Raw genomic sequence first — 19,998 nt, forward strand, 5'->3', positions numbered from 1 at the left:
TTAGGCTATTTCCTGTGACAGTTGCTGGCTCTTGCTTCCTCCCTACCGATTGATGTAAGCCACTGTTGTTGCATTGTGCGACATTATCTGGACCACTCAACCCTGCAACTTGTCACCAAACCGCAAGCATGCCAACCAGACCGCACGGACTTCCAGCTGATTGATGTTCCAAAGGTGGTTCTGCACTCCAGCGCCCTTGCACCATCAGCTCCTGACAGTAAACTCCCCAATCCTGGAAGCTTGCATTTGTCATGAGTACTAGCCAGTCCAGTGATCTTAGGGAAGTCCCCTTTCTTAGATTCACTTTTAACCACCACTATAGTTGAGAGCAGATCTCCATCGGCAGGTGGAGCTGAACTGAACAGTCTTGAGACTGTGGGCTCCAACGAGACAGCAGAGTGTACCCATAGCACCACCTCCAGGGTCGCCACCATCAACCTGAGCACCTGAAGATAGGACCACACTGTCAGGCATATTGTGTTAGTCAATAGACGCACCTGTGTCAGTTTCTGAATAAAGCCCTCCGGCAGGAACACCCTGCCTTGTTTCATGTTGAATTGAACACAGAGATAACTCTAGTGACTGTGATGGTTGAATATTGCTCTTGGCCAGGTTCAAGACCCAACCTAGCTCCTGCAACAATGATATCACCCTGTGCAAGACCCAGAGGTTCTCTTCCAGATTCTTGGCCCGAATCAGCTAGTCGTCCAGGTACGGGTGTACCAGGACCCATCTTTCATCTCCGCCACCACCTCCAGCATAACCTTGGAAAAAGTTCTGGGTGCAGTTGCCAGTGAAGTGAGAGAAAGGGCCATTTCTGTTGCAGGTCCGAAACTCTGGAACAGTTTGCCATTAGAACTAAGACTGCAGGCTAATCTAAAGAAGTTTAAGAGACTTAAAAACATGGTGCTTTTTAGAAGCTTATGGAACTAACACCCAGATTGATATTTTAAGTCCACAGTTTTAATTGATTTTTCTTTTATTTCTTATCTATATTAATGCTAATTTTATGTTTTTCTAATAATTTTACTATTTTATTTTTTAATTGATTTTTATTGAATTTTTCTGTTCTTAAATGATTGTAAACCGTAAAGATGGAACCTTGCATGCCGGTTAACGGTATATAAAAATTGTATAAATAAATAATAAACAAACCAAATGGTAGCGCTCGAAACTGATGATATCCCCAAACCACGAAATGCAGAAATCGATGATGCTCTAATCGGATGGTAATATGCAGATATGCCTCAGACAGATCCAGAGATGTCAGGAACTCCCCCAACTGTATTGCCATCATTGAACGCAAGGTTTCCATGCGAAAATTGAGTCACACGCAAATGACGGACGGCTCCTTTGAGATCCAGGATGGGACAAAAAGAGCCCTCCCTTCTTGGGCACCATAAAATAAATGGAATATCGGCCCATATTTACTTGAGATGTAAGCACTGGAACCACAGCTGAGGAGTCTTGACAATGTAACCTCCACTGCCTGCCTCTTCTGTGGAGAGTTGCAGGGAAACACCATGAACCGACCCAAGGAACACTGCGAAACTACAGCGCATAGCCATCCCTTATCTCCAGCACCCACTGGTCTGTTGTGATCTTGACCCACCTCTGATAAAGAGCGAGGCAACCTATCTCCTGAGACCGGAGGTAGGTTGGCACACTTTTGTTGGGAGGCTCTGGGTGCTCCACTATCTGAACCTGCACCCCATCTGGGCTGCCTGGGACAAAAGGACTGATCTACTCAAAGGTAGAGTCCTCCGAAAAGCCGCTCCTCTGTAGGGTCAAAAATATCTGAACCCTCTAGTACGACCTCTCATGCGCAAGGAACATGGTGCCTGTTTTTTTATTCTCTGGTAACCGAGGATCTGGGGACTCACCCCACTTATTGGCCATTTTCTCCAGCTAACTCCCAAATAAGAGCGAGCCTTTAAAGGGCAACTTCGTACGATTAGACTTCAAGGTTGTATTGGCTGACCAATTTCTCAGTCATAGCCGACACCTAGCCGCTAATACCAAAGCCACCCCTCTGGCCAAAGTCAGGACCAAATTGCAGCCTGCATCTGCCAAAGAGGCAGTTCTGGTTCCATCACTGCCCTGGAATCTACACCAGATTCATCAATCTCCTGAGAGAGCAATAAACAAGAGCAAGCCACCAGGGAACAACAGGAAGCTATCTGCAAATTTATTGCCATTGCTTCAAAGGCCTGCTTAAGGATAACCTCGATTCTCCTATCCTGTGCATCCTTCAAGGCTGCTCCCACTTCTACAGGAATCGTAATCTGTTTGGTAACAGCACACACAAGAGCATCCACCTTTGGAAAACATAATAGCTTTCTCGCAACTGGATCCAAGACATGTCCCCCTTTAAAATTAGCTTCTAGGGCACCCCAATCAAGATAACATAATTTCTTAATGGCCTCCATAATAGGGAAGAAGCATGAGGCTTTATCACAAGGAAATCAAAATGGGATTTTTCTTTGGCTCAGAAATGGATTCAGCCCCAGGTACTCCCAGCATCTTCAATGTTCGAAATCAGGGTCAGTAACTCATCTCTATGAAAGAACCTCAACATAGTTCTATATGGCTCCAATCCCAGAGGAATTTCCCCATCCTCCAGGGAGTAAGGATCAGTCTCATCATCCGTGCCATCTGGGTGCCTATCAGGAAGGCCAGCTCCAGGCATACCCTGATGCTTACCCATAGCACCAGGCGTGTGGGATTTCACCGCTTGCGATCCAAGCTTAAGATTGGGGCCAGGGACTGTACCTGAAGGAAGGAGTGCAGTCCTTGAAAAAAATTCTACCTAATAAAAGGCAGGATCCATGCCAAAACCTGGGGGCAACTGTCCTGTGCCCACTGAACTACCTTCCCCTGCTGATAAACCAGTTAGGAGAGCTCAAAAAATCAGGAGACCCTTCTGGCAGCTCTTTTTCCATTCCCACACCAGGCTGGGAAGAACCAGGCTTAGTAAAAGCAGAAGGAGGTAATTCTCCCTGAGCCTCCAAACTGCACTGACAAATTCCAAGTTTGAGAAGGCTGACAACAGAAATAAAAACATTTTTAAAAAATAGCAAAAGCAATCCCCCTCGAAAAAAATAGTGTCATTCCCATTGCACTTACTCCCTTATGACCAATACAACACATCAAGGAGGAATGTGTGTTTCACAAACATTTTACAGTTTTATTCAGGAACAGGAAAGACTTGGAATAAAATCCATGCCCTTCTTTTGTGGTGGGACAGGTTTAACCACTTTGGTCTGTAAGAGGAGAGCAGCTCCATTTCCAGCACCTCCTTATGAGCAAAGGGAGAAAACTAACCCCTTGAGTGGGCAATTTGCCGGAATTTTCAATAGATTTAATCTTTAGCCTGTGTTTATAATCCAGAGAATCCAACTGTCCAAGGTTATGAGGGGGGGTCAATAATTTATATAAAATCTTAGCCTCCTCCAACAGGGAGACTGACTAATATGGAGACTAATTCTGGTTACAAACACTGGATTCAGTAAGAATACCAGTTCCTAGTTTTTAACTGGGTTGTGGGCTTTCAGTTTCTACTACTCTGTGAGCAAATGGACGGAGAAAACTGCGCCGCCCCCCCCCCCCCCCTTTATTTTATTTTTTTAGGGAAAATTATTTTCTTTATGGTCCACCTATTGGATAGAGAGGCTAGATCCAAGGCAGCAGTAGAAAGGGTTTAATGTGTAAAACAGTGGTCCTTGAGACCAATCACTTCCTTTGCCTAATCTCCAAAAAGGCCTAGCTCCACTGTGTGCTAGCCTGTCCTGCACATCCTCTCTGAAGCCTGCAAATATGAGAGCATGAACACACCAGTCATAGTAGAAGCTCTCAATGCCAATTCAAAAGCCTTGCCGGTCAAGTGGACTGGATGCTATCCACATTTCTCACCAATGCTTAACCATTGAACAAATTCTTCTTTCTACGAAGCAAACACTGAACATGTGTCTCCCTTCCAGAAAGAAATGAATGCATTTGATTACAGAGATCTCCTAGAATAGTATGCAAGTCTGAAGCAAAACATTCTTTAAAAAAAAAAAAAAAAAGGTTTTCCTGTAAAGGATTCAGGATTTAGATTTCAAAGTCTTTTCAGAGCAGATTCAAAAACCAACAACTGAGGAGGAAACTGATCTCTTGAATCCCTCAGCTACCTGGATACAATATTTGATGTCTGCATTCTCACCCTCAGAGAATGAAGTACCTTACATTCTCCCATGTGCATCCCACAGAAGTTGGTGAATGGTAATGGCCACAAACTCCTTAAGGACATTAAAATATTTGAGGTGGCAGGTTATGGTTGGACTTACCCAAGCCTCCAAATTGAAGGGAATAATATCAGCCATTATCTAAAATATAAGGGGGAAGTATAGATCCTCAGGAGAAAGCAGAGATGCTTACCTATAACAGGTGTTCTCCAAGGAGAGTAGGATATTAGTCCTCACACATGAGTGACATCATCAGATGGAGCCCTGATGCCAAAAACTTATGTCAAAGTTTTTAGAACTTTCACCAGGCACACTGAGCATACCCAGCATGCCATACACCAAGCATCCACTCGGATAGAAAGAGTTGAGAATGTCTGTTGGGCATACTAGTCCTTTGCTTGTAGTAGGCCAACGCCCTTCTGCAATCTAAGGTGTACAGCAGGGCCTCTTGGCTGGAGGCATGCGGACATGGGAAAAAGGTCAGCAATGTTATGGTTTGGTTGAGATGGAACGCCGAGACCACCTTAGGGAGGAAGGATGGGTGTGTGTCTGAAGAATGACTGTCATGGTAGAATTGAAGATAGGGCACGTGATGGACCAGCACTTGAAATTCACTGACCCTCCACACCAAAGTTATTGTTACTAGAAAGAGGACCTTCCACGTGAGAAACTTCAATGAGGATGACTGCATTGGCTCAAATGGAGGATTCATCAGTGTCTCCAGGATTACATTTAGGTCCCATGAGACTGCTGGGCATGTAACTGGAGGACTAGTTGTAAAGCCCCTTTCATGTAATGAGAGATGTGTGGGGAGGGGGTGGAACTTGAGGCACCCTGAATGGAAGGGTGATAGGCCGTAATAGCACGGAGGTGTACCCTGATGGATGAGACTGCTAAAACAGACATATACAAGGAACGAAGCAAGTGTTCTGGAGAGCACTGAAAGAGGTCCAGGGATGCCAACATACACCAGCGGCGAAATCGCAACCACTCAACTACATAATTTCTCTGCATGGACGGTCTGTGAGGAAATATTATCCTGTACCTCCACTGAGATGGGCAGATGGTTCAATATCTCCCTTTCAATCTCCATGCAGTCCTGCATGGGATGAAGAAGCATCCCACCCTTTCTTGGGTGGTAGCTCCTAATATGGAACCTAACATCGTGTAACTACAGCAAGGGTTATTTTTCCCTATATGCAACACCTTGCACTTGTCCACATTAAATTTCATCTGCCATTTGGATGCCCAATCTTCCAGTCTTGCAAGGTCCTCCTGTAAAGTATCACAGTCTGCTTGTGATTTAACTACTCTGAATAATTTTGTATCTTCCGCAAATTTGATAACGTCACTCGTCGTATTCCTTTCCAGATCATTGATATATATATTGAAAAGCACCGGTCCAAGTACAGATCCCTGAGGCACTCCACTGTTTACCCTTTTCCACTGAGAAAATTGACCATTTAGTCCTACTCTCTGTTTCCTGTCTTTTAACCAGTTAGTAATCCACGAAAGGACATCGCCTCCTATCCCATGACTTTTTAGTTTTCGTAGAAGCCTCTCATGAGGGACTTTGTCAAACGCCTTCTGAAAATCCAAATACACTACATCTACCGGTTCACCTTTATCCACATGTTTATTAACCCCTTCAAAAAAATGAAGCAGGTTTGTTAGGCAAGACTTCCCTTGGGTAAATCCATGTTGACTGTGTTCCATTAAATCATGTCTTTCTATATGCTCTACAATTTTGATCTTGAGGATAGTTTCCACTATTTTTCCCAGCACTGAAGTTAGGCTCACTGGTCTATGGTTACCCGGATCACCCCTGGAGCCTTTTTTAAATATTGGGGTTACATTGGCCACCCTCCAGTCTTCAGGTACAATGGATGTTTTTAATGATAGGTTACAAATTTTAACTAATAGGTCAGAAATTTCATTTTTGAGTTCCTTTAGTACCCTAGGATGCATACCATCCGGTCCAGGTGACTTGCTACTCTTTAGTTTGTCAATCTGGCCTACTACATCTTCCAGGTTAACAGTGATTTCATTCAGTTCGTCTGACTCATCACCCCTGAAAACCAACTCCGGAACTGGTATCTCCCCAACATCCTCATTAGTAAACACGGAAGCAAAGAATTCATTTAGTCTTTCTGCAATGGCAGTATCTTCCCTAAGAGCCTCTTTAACCCCTCGGTCATCTAATGGTCCAACCGACTCCCTCACAGGTTTCTTGCTTTGGATATATTTTAAAAAGTTTTTATTATGAGTTTTTGCCTCTTTGGCCAACTTCATTTCAAATTCTCTCTTCGCTTGTTTTATCAATGTTTACACTTAACTTGACAATGCTTATGTTTTAACCTATTTTCTTCAGATGGATCCTTCTTCCAATTTTTGAAAGATGATTTTTTGGCTAAAATAGCCTCTTTCACCTCACCTTTTAACCATGACGGTAATCGTTTTGCCTTCCTTCCACCTTTCTTAATGCGTGGAATACATATGGACTGTGCCTCTAGGATTGTATTTTTAAACAATGTCCAAGCCTGTTGAACACTTAACCTTTGCAGCTGCACCTTTCAGTTTTTTTCTGACTATTTTCCTCAATTTATCAAAGTTTCCCTTTTGAAAGTTTAGTGTTAGAGCTGCAGATTTACTTATTGTCCCCCTTCCAGTTATTAGTTTAAATTTGATCATGTTATGATCACTGTTGCCAAGTGGCCCCACCACCGTTACCTCTCTCACCAAATCCTGTGTTCCACTAAGAATTAAATCTAAAATAGCTCCCTCTCTTTTGGTTCCTGAACCAATTGCTCCATGAAACAATCATTTACTGCATCCAGGAACTTTATATCTCTAGCAAGTCCTGATGTTACATTTACCCAGTCAATATTGGGGTAATTGAAATCTCCCATTATTACTGCACTGCCAAATTGAGTAGAACCCTTGGAATTATTGCTTCAGACAGTCCAAGTGACTCGTGTTGATGGCCCCCCCCCTTCTGGGGATGCTGGGTGGAGCTTTTTCTGTTTCTGGTATGCTGAGTGCTCGTCAGAAGCCAAGGAGATTGAAGGGTCGGACGGGTAAGCAGCGTCCACCTCCGAGAGCCCAGAGCCCTCGACATCAGAGAGGGTAAAGAGTGTTGGCGGAGCCCTAGAGTGGTGCAAGCTGCTCTTCCTCTGAGTCGTGCGGTGCATTGTGCAGACGTGTCGCATGCATAGAGCTAGATTAGTTGGATTTAGCCTTCCCCTGCGTCTGAGCCGGCGTCAATAGCAGGTACGCAAGTCGCTTTGGCACCGGCTGTGAATGCTTCGCTGCATGCTTTGGTGACCCTTGTATCGATGATTTGAGGATGCGCTTCGGCACTGCAGGATCCGATGCAGCAGCCCTATGCTTCGTATGATTCTTAGTGTTGGGAGTCTTGCTGCGGGCGACATGATGTGTCAGGACTGGCGGCATGGCACAGCATTTGTCTCCAGTCAGGGGCGCCACAGTCGAACTCAATGCAGGAGGGCTGGCGTGTCTCCCCCCGGTGCAGAGGCCTCCTCGACATGGCCTGGCATCTCCACCCCTGCCCAGTCCTTCAGGGATATGGCCTCATGTGACTTATTGGAGGAAAGTTGTAGGGAGGATACTCGTCTCTGGCCTTTTTGTCTTTTAGGCTCCCATCCTGGAGAAGCGTGTTGCGATTACTGGAAGGGCGTGTAGGATCCCGAAGCCTGTGAACATTTCAACTCTACAATTCTAATGGCCCACTGATGCTGGGCCCGGGGGGGGGGGGGACGGGGGGGGGGGGGGCACGACGACGACACATCCTGCTGCAGTCCCAGCAGGATGCCCGATTGTGGTCTGGCCCCAGGCAGCAATAGCAGACTGCATGTCCATCTGTGATGGAAATGATTTTGCCACATTGGCAAAACCTAAACCCCGGGAATTTAGGGGCCATGATAGCTCTGAAAAGTGCTGTTGGGGGTTCACCTAGGTGAAGAAAATGAGAGGAAAAAAGAAATCTATTAGAAGAGGTGAGACAAGAACCCACGACCGTTGCTGTGCGGGAATGCAAAAAACCGAGGCGATTGAGACAGACGCGCAGGAGCACGGTTTTTTTTTAACATTCTAAGACAAGTTCCCGCATTGAGCCGCCAGTGGGCACTCCTAGACAGCATGGCTAATTCAGCCTGCTTAACTGTGGGATGGGGGGGGGGGGGGGGGGAGACCGTGGTGAAAAAAACAAGCCAAGAATTGCATCTGAATGGGAATCTGCTAGGTGACAGCTGCATAGAGAATTCCAAACTTTTTCAGAAGACTCTGGGAAATACTTCTTGTCAGTGTTGTTGAGTTACATCACCCTACACTGTGACTGGTCATCCTGCTTGCCCTCAAAGAAAGCATGTTCTTTTTGTATCACTGTCAAGCATGGTGTCAGTACAAGATAAAAATATATACTGTATCTACATCAATAAAGACAAACAAGCATTCCTGAAAGAAGCTGAAAGTAAATCCTATCTTACAAAGAAAGTTGAGAGGAAAATGGTGCAGCCCACGATGAGAGAGGCCAGCACTGCATCGGGGGGGATCTCTGTACCACTGCGGCCCATGATAGGTGTGAACATCTCAAAGACTGCCCATACCAGGTACAACGTGTGTAGGAACGGTACAAACATTCCCAGCAGGTACATCAGGACAAATCTTAGTGTGGCACCTAAGAAGAAAATAAACAAGTGAGTTCTTCGGCAAGAGATCAGATCCAGCATTTCCTTTTAGAGGAAGCTCAATAAAACTCAACACAAAACAACCTGCAAAGATACAAAAAAAAAAAAAAAAAAAAAGCAAAGGGATGAGGAGAAAGCAATTTTACTTGGGGTGGAATGTCTTACAGTGCTCATTTATACATCATCTTTATTCTGCTCCCAAGCTTTGTCCCGCAACCTCAGGTGAGCTCCCCAATTTTCATTCTGACCCCTGAATTCTGCAGCAGCAACACGAGCACTACTGAAACAAATACATGAGTCACCAACATTAGATGCAGTCAAGCAGATAGCTGAACAACATGCGTGTACGCCCTTATATACACATGAACAGGACTGGACAAATCCCAGCAGAAGGGGATTTGCCATTCTCCTCACCCAATGACCAGAAAGAGAAGAGTAAAACAACATAACTGTTCCCTCCTGGCTACAATGTACTGCAACTGTTCAAAGTTTTGTGGTTTGAATAGAACATAGTCCGTAGCTCAGCAGCATCTACAGGCCACATGTGGTTCAAATCGTGAAGCATTAAACAGCAGAGATAGCAGCAGACCGTGGCCAGCAGGAAGGAGGTATGCTGAGCCAAGAATGAATGTATCGGGGGGTAGGGGTCAGGTGGGTGGTCAAGTGCGCCAAGGTTGTGGAGGGGGGAGGAGCATGGGCGATTAAGTCATATAGGGTTTCTTCAGGGTGCCTACATTTTGATAATCCGAACTAGACCAGTTTTTTTTCTGGACTATACATGAACATTCAGTATTACACAAATAAAAACAGACTGTAAGCAAGGCTATGCTTATGGGGGGGGGGAAATCGGGTTGCTTTCTCTAGGCCCTGCACAGCTGCTATAGTCCTACCCGGTCACCAGACAGCCAGGAGTTGGGTAGGCTAAGAGCAACCCTGAAACAGGCTGGAAAAGTAACAAGAAAGCAGCTAGGTCAGCCCACAAAGGCCAGGTCAGAAGGCACGGTCCCTCCTACCAACATTTCAAACTTTGGGGGCAGGGTCAACGCCAATTGAATTATTCTAGGCTCTACACTCCTTTATGGGCAGAACCTGGTTATAAAAGGTTGGGTCAAAATGAAGGCAGTGTCTCTGCACAGTGAGGCAGTATCTGTTTAAGGGTGGAAGACCAAGTAGTGTTGGGTAAGGAAAGAAGATGGAGTGAGTGGAGTAACAGCGGCCTGTGACTCCAGGAAGCCAAGGTTCAAATCCTGCTGCTGCTCCTTGTAACCTTGGGCAAGTCAATTCACCATCCACTGCCTCAGGAACAAACTTAGATTATGAGTCCTCTGGGGACAGGAAAAATACCTGAATGTAATCTGCTTTGAAGAGCCTGAAAGGCAGAATATAGATGAAATAATTATAACAACTAACAAAAAAATGAAGACTCACCTTTCAGTGTAAATTCTCTATGGGTTGCCAGCTTTGTGAGTAAAGGAAATGCTACCCACATGGTCATGACATATGCTGAGCAAAGACCCTTGTGCGTCAATACGACTACACCAAAGCACCAAACGATCAGTGCGACATCGAAGAACAACTCTCCCAGATAGTGAGCATTTGCATTCTAAAAAGCAAAACATATGTGCATGACAGTCAGTCGTCAACTAAATACCTCCAAGCTTTCTGCTTATATATATATATAAAACACTTATGAATGGAACAGAAAGAATTATTAGAGATTCCACCACTCAAGCACATAGCTCCCCACTGATACTGAGAAATAAGTAGACCACAGTGGCAAAGACAGTTGATTGCATGAGCTATGCTGCATATTCTTCAACCTGTTTAAAATGCCATTTTGGGTTTGGTTTTTTTTTAATGCATGGACCTGCTCCCAAAAAACTGTCACTCAACTACAGATAGGCTCTCCTCTAACCAGAAGCGATCAAGGCTAGAAATACTCCTTTGAAAATCATACCTTCCTACAGTGTTAGTGCTATTAAAGTCAGACACATGATAAATAAATAGGAGTCCCATTTTCTTTCAATGAGCATGCCAGAGGCATGGGAGCCATGTTAACGATGATTCTGCTTTGCAGCCTAGGCTGCTCTAGTAGGCCTGTTTTGTTTCTTAGACATTTAAAGTATTTGAACTAAAGAAGGTTCCCAGTAATGCTAACTGGAGAAGATTTGGGGAAGGTTATGTCTGGTCACAAAGGAGAGGAGATTTGCTCTTTCCCAAAGGCTTCACCACTCTGGTTACTGCCTCATAGTATAATGACTGGGCATGAAATAACTTCAGTGCAAGGTCCTGCAATGCTAAATGCTAAGCTGCAATGATCAATTCTTCTCAATCATTTCATAAGGAAAGCTGTGAGAGTAAGTGAATTGAGCTTCACAGTATTCTCATGCCATTCAACCTCACTATAACATTGTAAATGACAGCAGAAAATTGGCTCATCCAGTCTGCCTAACAGCAATTGTATGTGCATCCATGCAAAGCAGATCAAATTCCCTCATGGAACTCAACCTCCACTCCTCCTGTGTGTCCTTTAGGGTTGCAACTACTGCTCCATACAGCTCATCCCATGCCTTCTAGAAAGCACAATAAAGCCATAATCACCATTGTCTTGGGCTGCAACTGTCACTCAGTGAAGGCTGCCCAATGCTTCATTACCATTCTTGTGCCACTAGGGATCCTGTGTTTATCTCATGCTTTTTTGAAGAAAGATAAACTGCCAAATGTTACAGTTTCATTCCCTACATCACATAAGGCTTTTTCTTTCCATTCTGTGTGGAAGAAAAATTAATAGTGGCTCAGTAAAACTGATACTACCTAATTGTCGGCAATATTTTTTTGTGCAACATCAATTCAGACTCTCAACTAGATCCGATTCTACAGACATCCATACTTCATGAAAAGCATCTGCACATCTCTGATCTAAAAACCAGATTAATGGTTACTTACTTGATAATTTAGTTTTTCTTAGTGTAGACAGAAGGACTCAAGACCAATGGGTTATATGCTTCCCTACCAGCAGATGGAGATGGAGTCAGGTTTCAAAGCTGACATCACCTTAGATACACCCCAGCACTGACCTCAGCCCTTCAGTATTCTCTTCAAAAGTCATTGTGGACATACTATTGAAAAGCATGATTAAAACTGGATAATCGTAACTGTACTCAACCAAACACTGAATCCCAGCAAGATTATAGAAGCCCTGATCTAGTGATTGGGTGATGCTTACCCAATCTATATTCACCTCATGGGCGATTCCTTGGCACTGCCCTTGAGCAGCCATGGGCAGGCTGCTGATTCCATCTATCTACACTAAGGAAAACGAAATTATCACGCAAGTAATTTCTCCATTTCCTAGAGTGTAGCCAGATAGACTCAGAACCAATGGGATGTAGAAAAGCTACTCCCGATTGGAGCGGGAGAATGCCCGTGATCCAGTTAGCATCACCCTTGCAAAGGCTGCGTCCTCTCGGGCCTGAACATCCAGGCAATAGAAACTGGATAAGGTGTACAAGGAGGACCACGTCGCTGCTCGGCAGATGTCATCGGGAGAGAGAAGTTTAGTTTCCACCCAGGATACTGCCTCAGCCCTAGTGGGATGAGCTTTAACATACCTGAAAGGGTAATGGCTTTCCTGCTTCTACATAGCCTCCCATGACCACCTCCTTGATCCAGCAAGCTAATGTAGCCCGTGAAGCTGGTTCGCCCAGTCCCCTTCCACCGTGAAGGAACAAGCGGTCTATCTTGCGTACCGGTTCTGAAAGTTCCAAATACCGCACCAAAAGCCTACTGACATTTAAATGGCGAAGGAGGCAGTAGTCTTCCGTGTCCTTGTGCCTATCTAGGGATGGCAACAAAATGGACTGATTCACATGAAACTCCAAGACTACCTTGGGCAAGAAGGATGGAACGGTACAAAGTCGTAATGCTCCTGGAGTCATCTGGAGGAATGGTTCCTGACAACAATGCCTGTAGCTCAGAGGTGCGATGAGCCGAGCACATCATCACCAGGAACACAGTTTTCAAGGTTAACAGGCGTAAGGACAGACTGCGCAGCGGCTGAAAGGAGGGCCCTGCCAAAAACTCCAATACTAGATTAAGATTCCACAAGGGAACCGGCCACCATAGGGGTGGCCGGAGGTGCTTTACCTCTTTTAGAAAATGGGCCATGTCTGAATGCGCCCATAGGCGGGTTCCGTCCACCTCGCCTCTGAAGCAGGAGAGGGCCGCTAACTGTACCTTCAAGGAATAAAGGGACAACCCTTTATTCAAACCATCCTGTAAAAATTCCAGAACCAGAGGGATTTTGGTCATCTGAGGGGCAATACCGTGTTCCTCGCACCAGGCCTCAAATACTCTCCAGACCCACACATACGCTAAGGATGTTGAGAATTTTCTCCCATGGAGCAAGGTAGTAAGGCCAAACGGTAAGAGAAAATAGAGTCTGATCCTCATGAAGGACCAGACCTTGCTGGAGCAGGTCCCTGTGCTGTGAGAGGCACAGGAAGGTTTCCACCAGAAGCCTTCGCATGTCTGCATACCATGGGTGCCTGTGCCAAACCGGAGCCACTAGCAGGACTTATCCCCTGTGGTGCTCGATCTTGCGAATCACCCTGCCCAGCAGGGGCCATGGAGGGAAGATGTATAAGTAAGTTCTCTTCTGGCCAAGTCTGAACCAGGGCGTTGATCCCCAGGAATCGCTGGATCTCTTCTGCGACTGAAGAGATCAGGAAACTTTTGCATTGTGAGATGCGGCCAGTAGGTCAATGGATGGGAGGCCCCAGCGATCTACCAGCAGCTGAAAGGCTCTGGCAAACAATTCCCATTCTCCTGGATCCAGACTCTCCCTGCTTAGAAAGTCTGCTCTGACGTTGTCTTTTCCTGCAAGGTGGGAGGCAGAGATCATCTGTAGATTTGATTCCGCCCATTCCATAAGGAGATCTATCTCCAGAGACACTTGCTGGCTCTTGGTTCCTCCCTGGCAGTTGATGTAGGCTTCTGTTATGTTGTCTGACATCACGCAGACCATCTGACCCTGGAGCATGTAGATGAACTGTAGACATGCCAATCTGCCTGCTCAGGCTTCCAAGGTGGTCTATGTTCCAGGGCACCTCTTCCTCTTTTTTAATTCTTTATCTATCATTTCCATTTAACAATTTAATATCCTTTTTCCACAGCGTCAGTGCACATTTCCATTACTAACTGAACAATGTATCAAAAAGTGATAGTAAATTTGGATAAACAGCTTTTCATCTAGCAGTCTACTCTTCATGGTACAGTCTGGGGTTGCTTATTCAGTAAATGCTCCATTGCAACCCTTACTTGGAACTCCCCATGCATCATGGCTAATTCAGACCTGCTTGTCAACATAAAAAGCAAGTTTGTTTACCGCAAATGGTATTCTTTGTAGATAGCAAGATGTATTAGCTATGCTATGCTAAATACCCGCTCACATCCTGGATGGAATACATGATTCATCATTTTATTGTTTCATTTTTATATTGCCTATGGTCCTACTGTAATTTTTTTTTTTATTGTCCAATGTAACATTTTCTTTTATTGTCCATGTTAACATTAAAATACAATCAGCTGGGTGTTTGTTGCACTCCACCTCAAACCTGTGTGGATGAACAGATGACAAATTGAAATAAATAGCACAAATCTATAAGAATACACATACAACACACAAGCTATCTGCTCTTATTCTATTATAAGCCTTATTGTGCTGCTTCTTTTCAAAAAAGTTATTTCTTGATATGTAATGTGGTCCTGAGTGATCTGCAGAGCATGCCTGCTCTCATGATAGACATTACGGGACAAATGCTCAATGTAATTTGTACACCACAAAGACAGCAAAGGCTTGCAAAGATTACACTGACCCTGAAATATCCCGTCATTAACAGCTTTATATGATTCTACTCCTTTCCTAGAACAGCATAAAATACTATACGATTTAACATATTTCTTTGGAAGCAAAACAGGTGGGTAAGCAGTCATTGGTTCAAACTACATTGGTACATTTCCAAATAATGAAACACTACATAATAACTACTTGCATCGCTTTATCAGCAGTAAGTCAGCAATTCATGTGGATCCAATTTCCTCCTTTCCCCTTAAGTCAGCAAGAGCTAAGCAGCAGACATTGCACTTACCACAAAAACCCACCGCTTCGCTAGCCTGTGCACAAAGATTAACTTGGTCAGAGCTGCAGATCCATAGAGGCAGATGGCAACATAGAAGTGGGTATACCAAGAAAGAGAATAACCAGTTAAAGAGACGAACACTGCCACAACCAGGACCATAAACAAGGTGGCAAACCAGCTTAGCAGTGTGATGCCAACTCCATACAGTAGGTTCTTCATATAGCTGATGCCTAAAATCAGATTAGGAGAGGGGAGGTAGGAGAAAAAGCACATTCATATTTTTAATTAAATTTTATAGGTCAGGTCACAAAACTAAGGCCTAGAGTATTATGATACCCAGAGCACATTATAAATTGCACTAGATTAACAGGATCAGGAAAAATCTCATTGTAAACAAATCCAGTGTTGGAATTTCAAATATGCAGAGGAAGAAAGATATCATAAAACTTAAGCCTGTGGTGAAACGAGGATAATAAATTAACTTGTTCTAGTCTACATTATTAAAGAACATGCCAATAATTCCCTTTTTCCCATCAGTCTGTGTTTTTGCCATAGGTAGTAGTTTCTCCCTCTCAAAGCCATATGAGCTCAGCTTGAATTCAAATCCAAAATCAAAATGAACTCAAGTAAATGTTTGTCTTCTTTCCAGTCTGCACTACTTTTACTGGCCACACTCATAGGTGATGGAACTTGTAATGCTGGAAGGGGGAAAGGTGTTGTTGTTTCAGTCCCTCCCTCACCCCTGAGTACAAACTCATTATACATAGGTCAAAAACAGTTTTTAGCACTCCCAACATAAAAATTGTTTCAGCTCCCCTGGGTAACTGCAAAGAGCAGTAGGGTAAACTGATTTCACTTACAGCAGAGGTTCAGCCCAGTTGGCAAGGTTTGAGGCATGCAGCTAAGTGCATAAACCAAAAGACAAATCTCTAGAGAGAAAATTCAGCCCATCCAATGTAGCTTCCAACTGCCGTTTAACACCTCCCTCCGCAACCAACCCAAGAGTACAGGCTTTTTTAAAAAAAAATTTTTTTTTAAAATATTTTCCTCAAAAAGAACATTTATGGCTGATCTGCAACTCCAGCTGGTGAGTCAAGAGCTACGTTTTCACTTACTGTCCCCCCCCCCCCCCCCCATAAGGCAGGGTTGTCCAACGTACGGGCCGCCAAGCCTTTCTATCCGGTCCACAGATCGGGTGCAATGACCATCGGGGAGAGGATTGGGTGTGATGGAAAATCCATTCCATATCTTGCAGCTGTTAAAGCAGCGGTTCCCAAATGGGGGTCACATAATTCTCATTTGGGGTCGTAGCTGCCTTCCGATGGGGGGGGGGGAGAAACCCCTCCGATTTGGGGGGAAAAAAAAAAAAAAAAAAAAGATACTTCCGGGAAAACAAGCCGGCGCATTCTGAGCCACTTGCTGCAAAAGGGGCGGATGGACCATTTGGGCAACATCTCGTCCTACCATGTCCCACACTACCCCCTCACCTCCCGCCAGGTCAAACACCGGCAAAGGCGATTAAAGGTTTCCTCTGCCAGCGTCAGGGCTTTTCTGCTACACTGCATCCCGCCCCCTCTGATGCAACTTCCTGTTGTCATGCGGGCAGGATGCTGTGTAGCAGAAAAGGCCCAGACACCAGCAGAGGAAAGCGAAGGAAACCTTGAATTGTCTTTGCCGCAGATCAACCTGGGACCCAGCAGGCGGGAGGTGAAGGGGTAGAATCGGGGACCTGAGGGTGGGGAGTACGAAAGGAGAGGACAGTGTGTGTGAGAGCAAGCTGTAGATATGCTGGACCTGGGGGGGAGGGGGGATGTGTGGGAGAGCTGAAGATGTGCTGGACTTGAGGAGAAAGACACACACCACACACAAGAAGCAGCAGCATAAGGTGAGGAACAGAGAGAGAGAGCAGAAGCTGCTTGAGGAGGGAATCAGAAAATATGGTGTATGATCAGGTGAACAGTGAGAGACAGAGAAACTGTTGCAAAAGGGAAAGAAAGAGAAGCTGAAGGAGTGTTAGAGAGAAAGAGAGACACACACACACATGCAGCAGCTGCATAAGGAGGGGGACAGAGCAGAAACCACTTGAGGAGGGAATCAGATTGTGCATGATCAGATGAACAGTAAGAAAGAGAAAGAGAAACTGCTGCAAAAGGGAGAGAAAAAAGCTGGAGGCAGGGAGAGAAAAGAAGATACCTGAGGAGGGAGGGAGAGGCATGCGTGCACACACAAGCTGCTGGATGGAGGAAGGAGGGAGAGAGAGAGAGAAGCTAGAGGAGGGGGGCAGAGAGAGAGAGAGAAGCTAGAGGAGGGGGGCAGAGAGAGAGAGAGAGAGAGAGAAGCTAGAGGAGCTGCATAAGGAGGTGACCCAGAGAAGTTGCCTGAGGAGGGGGACAGAGAGATAAAGTCTTTCAGTCCATTCTAGCTTTTACAGACTTGTTGAAACAAAAGCATCATGAGAGAGAGAGAGAGAGAGAGAGAGAGAGAGAGAGAGAGAGAGAGAGAGAGAGAGAGAGAGAACACCCTATAGCTCTCTTCAGATGACAATTAAGAAATGGGGGAGCTTCAGGTTTATTTGTGAGGCAGGTTGTAAATCATGGTTTCTTCCTGCCTCAAGCAGAATCACAAGAGCCTGGGAGCACCGAGTAAGATGTGTTATTTATCTTATAACCTTAGCGCCATCAACCATTGATTAGAACTCATGGAAGAACAAGTAGGCAGTTTGGTGGGTGGTATAGGTAGAGTTTTCACATATATATGAAAGCATTTTAGTATTTTGCTGGTGAAATCTGAGACAAAGATTTTATCTTGGGATTTCCAAGTTTATATCCATTTCTCATGACAGCAAATGAAAACATATCTCCCCCTTTTCAGAAAAAAAAAATTACTCCCTTGCCCTGGACTTACCACCATATTTGGACTGTGCAACTTTTCTGCCGAGATACAGAATAGCACCTGCTGCTACAATATAGTTCATTACTGTGCCAACATGAATTGGATATGCAAACACGAAGAGGCCACAGATATCAAAGAAGACCATGTTTCCATGGCGGTACTCAGAAGGATTTGCCAATTTATCAGAAGTTGCCAGGTATTTTAGGATACCTAGAATGTTGTCACCTGTATAAAAAGAAAAACAAAAATAAACAAACACACACACAACCAAGTAAAAAGCATGCAATGGACCTTATTTAGTAGCAGGAATGTGTAATGGAAAGAAACATTTTAGTCCATAGACCAGGGCTTCCCAAACCTGTCCTAGGGACCCCACAGCCAGTCGGGTTTTCAGGATATCCACAATGAATATGCATGAGATACATTTGCATATCCATTGGATATCCTGAAAACCTGACTGGCTGTAGCGTCCCCAGGACAGGTTTGGGAAGCCCTGCCATAGACTAATGTGGCTTCACCTTCAGCTACAGAAATAAGTCAGCAAGGGCATTTGCCTACAGCTCTCGTGTAATCTAAAGGTTCACCGCTTCAAAATACAGCATGATTTGACTTGGACGTTTATCCTTTGCAGTTGATAAAGTGAATGCAAACCGTAACCAGCTAACAACTGGCTTCTAGGCCTGTCAATCATTTTGGAAATGGGTACTATATAAGAACAAAAAAGTTATATTACTGCAACAATTTTACTGGCTCAATGGTGGAATCCTGGGGATGCAATCACAGGATTGGGAGATCAGACGGAGAAACCGCCAGTAGTACTGTGCAATGCATAGTGCAACCTTGAACCCTCTGATGTCTTTTAGGGATTTTTCCTATTCTCACTAATAGTACATAAAAACAAGCAGGAAACTGGTATTTTTTAAAACAATTTCCAAAGCTTGGACTGTAGAAAGACCTTTTCAAAGAAAAACACTACTAGACATTGTTCCAATGTGCTTGAAAAGCTTTAACTATCTCAAAGATATTCTAGTGTGTCCACATTAAGTAAAGGTAGACAGATGCAGTGCTAAGGACATACATACTTTCCTTTTAACAAGCAAGGTGACCAGACATTTTTTTCAGATAGAGCAGAGAAAGCCCAGATGTAGAACTGTAAAGACTGACATGCAGCAATGTGTAGACAGATGAGAAAGCAGAAACATTGAACAATTAATACAGGGCAGTATTCACAAGAGATGACCTTGTAGGATGATTGCTGCTGGTTGGTAAGAGTACAGAAGGGTATAGAGTAAATGCCACTCCATTTACAGAAGAATGTGTTTGGGTGGAACTAGCAAAACTGACAAGGCCAAGAGGTCTGATGAGATACATTCAAAGATTCTAAGGGAGCTCCGTGAGGTGCTGGTGGGTCCGCTAAAGGACCTGCTCAATAGGTCCTTGGAGTTGGGAGCGATGCCACAAGATTGAAAGAAGGACAGTTATGGTCCTGCTTCACAAATGTGGTAGCAGAGCTGAGGGTGGAAAATACAGGCCAGTTAGCCTTATTTCTTGGTGGGAAAATTAATGGAGTCTCTGCTGCGGGAAGGACAGTGGATGACAGGATCTGAAGCAATATCTATTTATTTATTTAGATTTTATATATTCCGCTTTTCAGCGCTTCAAAGGGTACATCAAAGTGGACAACGTACATTCAGGAACTGTATTTCCCTATCCCCACAGGGCTTACAATCTAATTTTGATCTTACCAGAGGACAGTCATGTCAAATGAATCTGATTTTTTTCTTGACTGAGTGAATTAGATCAAGGATGAACACTGATTTATTTGGATTTCAGCAAAGCACTTGATACATTCTTGCATAGGAGGCTCATGAATAAAATGTGCAGCCTGGGAATGGATATCAAAATGATGGAATGGATTACAAATTGACTGAAGACAGTGGGCAATGGTGAATGGAACTCACGCTGAGGAAAGAATGGTGATTACTGGAGTGCCCAGGGATCAGTTCTGTTCAAGATCTATGTGAGCAACATTGC

General features: G+C 44.4%; 1 protein-coding gene across 2 annotated transcripts in view; it reads right to left on the reverse strand.

Annotated features, from left to right (window-relative positions):
- The window catches only part of ERMP1 (endoplasmic reticulum metallopeptidase 1), a 128,039-nt gene that overhangs the window by 45,273 nt on the left and 62,768 nt on the right, over positions 1 to 19,998 (reverse strand). For both annotated transcript variants that reach the window (XM_029613903.1, XM_029613896.1), the window contains exons 7-10: positions 17,977 to 18,189; positions 15,082 to 15,302; positions 10,361 to 10,535; positions 8,732 to 8,922 (exon numbers count right to left, since the gene is read on the reverse strand). In XM_029613903.1, coding sequence (XP_029469763.1) covers positions 8,732 to 8,922; positions 10,361 to 10,535; positions 15,082 to 15,302; positions 17,977 to 18,189 — 800 coding nt within the window. The remainder of the gene's footprint in view (positions 1 to 8,731; positions 8,923 to 10,360; positions 10,536 to 15,081; positions 15,303 to 17,976; positions 18,190 to 19,998) is intronic.

The sequence above is a fragment of the Rhinatrema bivittatum genome, chromosome 1, assembly GCF_901001135.1.
Source record: "Rhinatrema bivittatum chromosome 1, aRhiBiv1.1, whole genome shotgun sequence".
Classification (NCBI taxonomy): Eukaryota; Metazoa; Chordata; class Amphibia; order Gymnophiona; family Rhinatrematidae; genus Rhinatrema; species Rhinatrema bivittatum.